This window comes from Paramisgurnus dabryanus, chromosome 16 (genome assembly GCF_030506205.2).
Source record: "Paramisgurnus dabryanus chromosome 16, PD_genome_1.1, whole genome shotgun sequence".
NCBI classification, from domain to species: Eukaryota; Metazoa; Chordata; class Actinopteri; order Cypriniformes; family Cobitidae; genus Paramisgurnus; species Paramisgurnus dabryanus.
This window is the reverse complement of record NC_133352.1, coordinates 36658227-36665786: the sequence shown is the minus strand read 5'-3', so window position 1 is coordinate 36665786 and position 7560 is coordinate 36658227. Positions and strand designations below refer to the sequence as shown.

At 38.1% G+C, this 7560-nt stretch overlaps 1 protein-coding gene across 1 annotated transcript; it reads left to right on the top strand.

Annotated features, from left to right (window-relative positions):
* The first annotated feature begins 466 nt into the window (after positions 1-466).
* On the top strand, positions 467-6844 carry rmnd5b (required for meiotic nuclear division 5 homolog B). The gene is made up of 10 exons (XM_065274886.2): positions 467-553; positions 1553-1729; positions 2048-2190; positions 2419-2556; positions 2684-2784; positions 2875-3041; positions 3487-3652; positions 3790-3892; positions 4851-5005; positions 5098-6844. The coding sequence occupies exons 2-10, from the start codon at positions 1591-1593 to the stop codon at positions 5159-5161; spliced, it is 1176 nt and encodes a 391-aa protein (XP_065130958.1). The 5' UTR covers positions 467-553; positions 1553-1590; the 3' UTR covers positions 5162-6844.
* The last annotated feature ends 716 nt before the right edge of the window (positions 6845-7560 follow it).

Below are 7560 nucleotides of genomic sequence, written 5' to 3'. Positions count from 1 at the left end.
AACAGGAAGTTAGAGTCAAATATATATGAAGTGGCTCCTCCCCTTTTTAAATAGCTTATAGCATTTAGGTTACCTCACAGTCTGGAATCTTTTATTTCTATTTGCTAGTATTTTATTTTAATTATTTAATTCTTTATTGACAGCAAATGACAAGTAGAAATCAAAATTAAAAACTAGAATAAGAATAAAATTCAGAAAAAATAAATAAAAAAGGCTCTACAGTAAACCATAGTCCTTCTCGTCTTGTCACAGTCTGAAATCTGATAAGAAGCTGAAGCGCAGAATCTGATGTCATAAAAACCTGTCTTGATCTTACGTGAGAGACTATAAGTTTACATTTTTTTATATATCTTTTAAATGTTTAGGAGCACAATAATACATACTGTAGATATACTTAATTCTAACGCAGCATTAATACTAAAAACCTTTAAAGGAAATAATGTAATGTAGGTATAAGCATTGATACCGCCGATCCGCAGGTGGCAGTAGAGCGCTGGAGATTCAGTGACTGCATCGCTTCAGGGACGTCTGCTGAAGAGTGCTGTCAAAACAGGCAAGAACATCATGTTTTATTTCATATATGCTTTTATTTTTAGCCTTCAGAAATTTATTAGATTTCTCTTCTAAGTGAGCACAGTTTTAGTCATCGCATGGGTCAACATCCAGGTTTAAATAACGGGTTTAAGAGCCGTACTGATGGATAGATATCCCGGTTATGCTAACAGGCTAACTGATTGTTTTGATCACGTAGTTCCTCGTATCCGTAAACAATGTCAGTAGTTTTTTACACACAGCTTTAAAATAACTTTTAAGGTCTTTTCTCTGGCATGCTTAAAATAGTTTATATACACTGAAAATGAGAGCCCTTTGTTATTTTACCAGATTATTGTGCAATGTTTGGGCTTTATTAGCAAGCCAGTGAGTGACCCTGTCTGATACTTTACATATGTTGACGTTAAACTGAGACATTTACGCATGCGTTTCTTTTATTTAGTTGTATTTTTGTTTTGTCGTACATTTATCATTTAATATGAATATTTAAATGAATATGTTTAAGTTGTTGTCGACTTTATTTAAACGGGAATAGGCCTGTAAGCCTAAACTGTGTTGAAGTTGTGTTCAGAAGATCTTTGGTGATTTGACCCAAATCTCTTTATTATTGAATTATTTGTAAACATTGATTGGACTCCAGTGGGTCAGATGGATTTACATGTTATAGTCTTGTGTTATCTGACTCATCTGTTAGTTTGATTTAATCATGCAAACATGAAGATGGTTCAGATGTGATCAAGTCAACATGACAGGTCAGATTGGTGTATTAAATTGTGATTGATTGGATCTGTGTGACGTCATTGATCAAAAACATTTCTGTGTAACACAATATATTTCGTTGATCTTTAAGCACTAATTCAGGGTCCAGTAATGACTTATTTACTTTAATATTTGTACTTGTCAAAATAACAACAACAAAATGATATGTGTGCTATGAATCGCTGTCTCGTGTCACTGATAAGTCTGATGTCTCTGTTGTTGTGTTGTGTTGTTGTTGTAGGCAGTATTGTTGGGTGTAAAGCTATAAGAGCTGTGCTGATGGAGCAGTGTGCGTGTGTGGAGAGAGAGCTGGAGAAAGTGCTGCACAGGTTTGTCACATACGGACATCAGTCAGAGGAACGACTGGATGAGCTGCTCAGGACCGTCTGTGACCTCCGCAGTCGATTGGTCGCCTATGGTGAGCCACAAAGATTCAAACTTATGTAAAAGATGATGATTTATTTCTATCACGTGTTTTAAAAGCGAGCATGGGTTGTAGTGGGCTGATGAAGGAAGTCAGAACCACGTGTTGTTTATTTGCTTTTGAAGTCAGAAACAATAGGTGCACGCATCAATAATAGCCTACGGTGTAAACAGGAAGAAGCGTGTTTAGCTTATTGATTTCTATCTATCCCACACATTAGGTTTGTAGATGGTTATGTAAGCCTTAAAGATGATGAGTCACAGTAGGATATGTCTATTTTAATGAAAGGAGTTTCATTTGTTTCTCCTCTAGGTGTGCAGGATGCAGATCTGTCAGTGTTGCATCAAACAATGGCGCAGTGTTGCAAGGAGATCAAAGAAAGCGTGCAGGTGCTCGCCTCACGGCACAAGGACATCCATGGCAGTGTTTCAAAAGTGGGCAAAGCTATCGACCGAGTACGTTTTGGAGATCTTTGCTTGTTATGTTGCACTTTGATTATAGAAAGTTACTGTCAAATAAACTCAAGATTGTCGCAATGCAGTGCAGTGCACAAGACCGCACATGAGACATTTACTGATCTGTGTCTTCAATGGGTTTGTTTCTCTACATTGGCCCATGATGTAACAATGTTTTTTGTAAAAGTTTGTCTGTATGTCTATAAAGATGTTTGCTCTGTTCTGCAGAACTTTGATGCAGAAGTGAGTGCAGTTATAGCTGAGCATGTCTGGGATACTCCAGAGAGGCAAAAATACCTCAGCGAAACAATCGTAGAGCATTTATATCGACAGGGCATGCTGAGCGTCGCTGAAGACCTCTGTCAGGTACGCCTTTTTGGTTTGCTTCATAATTTAGAGATGGCTTTAAGTTGCTATTGATTATTTTATTGTTATCATTGTTATGTTTTTGTGTCGAGTGAATCACCGCTAACATTGTTTTCTGTCATGCCAGGAGTCTGGTGTCGTCATTGACATGAGCATGAAACAGCCTTTTCTGGAGCTCAATCGTATCTTAGAGGCTTTAAGAACACACGATCTGTGTCCAGCGCTGGAGTAAAACTCTCTCGCATACGCACCATGATTTCATCAATATCTTGATTTCATTTACACTACATTTAATCATTTGTATGATGGCTGTAACAGGTGGGCAGTGACAAACCGTCAGCGTCTGCTGGATCTCAACAGTACACTGGAGTTTAAGCTGCACAGACTTTATTTTATTAGTCTGCTCAATGGAGGAGTCGGCAAACAGCAGGAGGCTTTACAGTACGCCAGACACTTCCAACCGTTTGCCTCGCAGCATCAGAGAGGTGAGGAGGACGACATGGAGGAACCGCCATTTAGACATCACATTTAGGTCCTTTAAAGGTGCGCTAAGTGTTTTCTGGGAAATGTTGTTGATATTTGAAATCAACACCCAGTTGGAGCCGATGGTGTCGTGGCAGGAGTATAGCCAGAACTTTTTTTCAGGGGTGGCCAAAATGAGCAAACGAACATGTTTTGAAACAAGTCAGACTTGTGAATTATCACATGCTCAAAACTTTAAAATGCGTTTACATTTTAGAGAATGTAGATGATTTTTTATGTAACACATTCAATATTATTTCACCTGGTACTCATGCTGGTAAGAGTGTCCTGAAGATGGTTTTCATAACACAATCTGGTTGCTTGACAAGAGGTTTGTAATGCCATCATGCAACAGTTTTCCTCAAGTTGCCATCCCAGAGCTCGTGACTCTTTATTTGTGCTGTGTAGATATTCAGATCTTAATGGGCAGCCTGGTGTACCTCCGGCATGGGATCGAGAACTCGCCTTACCGTGGTCTTCTGGAGACGGATCAGTGGGCAGAGATCTGTAACATCTTCACACGGGACGCTTGTGCGCTGCTTGGACTCTCTGTGGAGTCTCCACTTAGTGTCAGGTCAGAAGTCAAATATAAAGCATCACTGCAAACTCTTTGTTAACATCATTTACAAATCAAATGCACAAAATGAAAAGCTTTTTCTGTCCAGAAGGATTGATGTGTTACCTCTCAGTCATGTTTGCTCTCTCCAACAGTTTTGCATCTGGCTGTATGGCTCTGCCTGTGCTCATGAACATCAAACAGGTTATTGAACAGAGACAATGCAGCGGTGTGTGGACACATAAAGATGAGCTACCAGTAAGCCAATCTCTCTCTTTCTCTCTTTAAAGCATCATAAAGAGGAAAACTTTCATCTTTGCCGTTTATGTAAAATACTTATCTTAAGTCTTTTTCAACTGTTTATATAAAGATAGACTCATACAAGGTGATCATAAATCACTTACCTCTGCGTCGTGTCAATCCACCAAGTCCTTTGATTGTCTTCACAACACATTTTTAGACATTTTTGATGAATACTGGGAGGGTTTTTGGTGAAAGACATCATCAAAAAGGTCCATGTGCCATCAGTAGTCCAATGATAATTTTATAAAGCGACGAGAACACTTTTGTGCACAAACAAAACAAACACTTTTATTCAACAGTTTGTTCTTCTCCTTGGTTGTTCAGTGTGCGTTCACGAGCAGACTACAGTGCATGCCATGCTGTTGACGTCACCTGCTGCTGATGTGGTTTTTTACCTTTTTTAATTTAAGTCATTATGTAAATATTGTAAACAATACTTAAACAGCTTGTATAAATGCACGAATGACTTGTCAGCGTGTCGTGTGTCTGTACGTTGGCAAGTACATCAGCAGCAGGTAATGTCAGCAGCATGCACTGTAATCTGCTTGTGAACGCGAACTGAATGACCGAGATAGAAAAACAAATTGTTGAATAAAATCATTGTTTGGTTTGTGCACAAAAGTGTTCTCTTCCCTTTATAAAATGATTATTCTACTGATGGCACATGGACCTTTTTGACGATCTCTTTCACCAAAAACCCTCTCGGTATTCATCAAAAATATCTAAAAATGTGTTCTGAAGACAATCGAAGGACTTGGTGGATTGACACGACACCGGGGTAAGAGATTTATGATCACATTGTGATTTTGGGGTGAACTTAACCCTTTAAGGTGCATTACTGGTTCATTGAGAAACTGTATGGCATTATTGCAGAGAGATGAATGCATTGCTCTGTGTGTTCGTGTTCACACAGATTGAAATCGACCTTGGGAAGAAGTGCTGGTATCATTCAGTGTTTGCCTGTCCAATACTGAGACAGCAGACGTCAGAAAGTAATCCACCTATGAAGCTCATCTGTGGACACGTCATATCCAGAGACGCCCTTAACAAACTTACCAACGCTGGAAAGTAAGAATGTAATCCGAGAGTCACAAACAAATACAAACATTTGAAATCACTTGTAAATGTGTGAAATCCTCGCTCTTTTTTTTTTTTTTTAGGCTGAAATGCCCATATTGTCCAATGGAGCAGAATCCCACAGATGCCAAACAGATTTTCTTCTGATGTCTTTTTGGAGCAGAGCTGAATGAAGCGTCCGAGGTCTTTCAGAGCCGCGGTTTGAACGATTGTCATTCGCTGGCATTATGATCCTCCTGTGGCGCCACCTCCGTCTCCAAAGCTTTTAGTTTACAGAGGTCGGTGGGCAAACATACCTGTAGTACCTGAGTCTGTAAGTGAGGGAAAGATGTGTGTGGATCATTAACACGGTGTAGTATAAACAGGCTTTTATAAGTATGTATCTGTGTGTGCATTGCTCTACATTTATTTCTCTTTTAATTGCAGAGGTTTTTTTTAGGTTTTCAAGCTATAACACCTTTCCCTTCTTTTGGTTTTGTGTGATTTTTAGTAAGCGATTGAGTGTAATGCGTCTGCGCAGGTGACTTCTAGCCAGAATATATCCACAGTTTCCTCTTTACAGAAAGCATATAAATAACTGAATGGGTTTATTGCACGTGTATCATAGAAATGATTTTCAGTATGTATATAAACTATGACAGAATAAAGGTGGATGGATGGATTGGTGAAGGCCTGGTTGTTATTGTTAGAGACCGGTGCGTGCGTGTGTGCGTGTTGTAAACATAATGTTGATTGTAAATGAATGACGTCTCACTTCTCCATGTAATAAAGTGTTGGTGATTGGACAGAATAGTGCATCAGTTTGAGTTTTCTGATGACAGCCTCGTGTGCCGATCTTTGTCAACCTCTGTGTCTAAGCCGCATCTTTGCTCTGTGTATTTAAAACAAAATCTTCAAACTATACTGCAGTGAGTTTGATTTTCCATCAGTAGATCTGCAAATGTTATAATGTATTACACACACAACTCAAGATTAGACTTCACGGCTTTGGGTTCCTCAGCTTGTGCTAATGAAATAAATCCTCTGCAGGCTGCACACAAAATATCAAATGAGCATTCGATCCCTTGCCGTGTCTATCATACATTAACTGTGCGTGCGTGCGTGTGTGTGTGTGTGTGTGTGTGTGTGTTATAGTGCCCATTAGCTGGAGATCTTCCAGGTGTTGCCCATAATTTTCCCTCAGTTTATTTGTACAGGTGAAAGGTGGAATAATATTTGATCCCTCAGGATATTTCTGTATAATCCTCCCTGGCTTTAATGCTGTGTAAACGCTCATTGCTCAGCTGTATAAATGAACATCTATATGTGCATGCTAATGCTGAATGTGTGGATTTATAAACTCCAGATTGAGAAGGATTGAATGTAAATAAAATTGAAAACCTTGCCCACCAGAAGTTTTCCTGACTGAGACCTGAAACCTTTCTAGTTCTCGTTGATGTGGAGGAGGTCTACAGAGTTTAAAAGATGAGTTTTGTTTTCTATAAAACATTTTTGTTTTGAATAAATTAATTTAATATTTCTTTATTTTGAGGAGTTGCACATTTTAACCTGTAGCAATGTGTGTTGGAGTGATGATGTGTGGCGGCTGTTGTGTGCTGATACTACAGCCGCGTGTGTTTTCTTTTCTTTAGTAGACAATCATTTGTTACCTCCCCAAATGTGTCCGATCAAAGCAGAGATCTGTGTTATAACCTCAGTTTAAGGAAGTGTTGTTTTTTTTAGTTTTCATTAAATGATGACTAACAACTATTGTAAATATTTATCTTCCAATAACACAGTATGTTTATTATACTTGCATCTAAATAATAAAATGATTTATACACAACTGTCTTTTTTATCCCTATTCAATATTTGTTTTCTTAATCTTTTGTTCCTATATATATTTATATACATTTATATATTAATGCTCATAAATGTACGATAGCAAATAAGCAAACATGTTGACAAATGAGATGTTCGCCCTTTACACCCACAAGAGGGAAACCTCACTTCAGAAATCTGTAAGAGTTCACTACACACAAGGCACTAAACTACGGGTGACCTGTTACTCTTTTACACAATTCCTTTCATTTAAAACTTTTATATTTTATCATTTTTATACTAGTAATCCTCATCAGTGCGGTCAATGTCGCTGAAATTGTGATCACGGTGTAGAAGAAATCTAATTGTAAGTTTTTGGCTCATATACAGTATGGACACATATCTGTCTGGTCAATGAGTGTTACCATGGCAACACCTGCTTCAATGTTTCCACATGATGACCTGTAACCCCTGCAGTCTAGCAGAAGGGTATAAAAAGAGTTTGACTAGATATTGAATCCTAACCTAGCTTATTTTGTGTTTTTAATGCACTTGATAATAGAAAATGAACTTTTTACAGAGAGTAAGAAATGAGGATAAGCCATTGTCTAAATGTATTTTTATAAATGAATGTAGTCTGTGAAAGGCATATGACTATAAAATGTATAATCAATTATTGCCTTCGGACTGAATAAAATAATAGGACAAACGCAATTTTTGCGGGTAAACTTGTTTTTGCATACCAT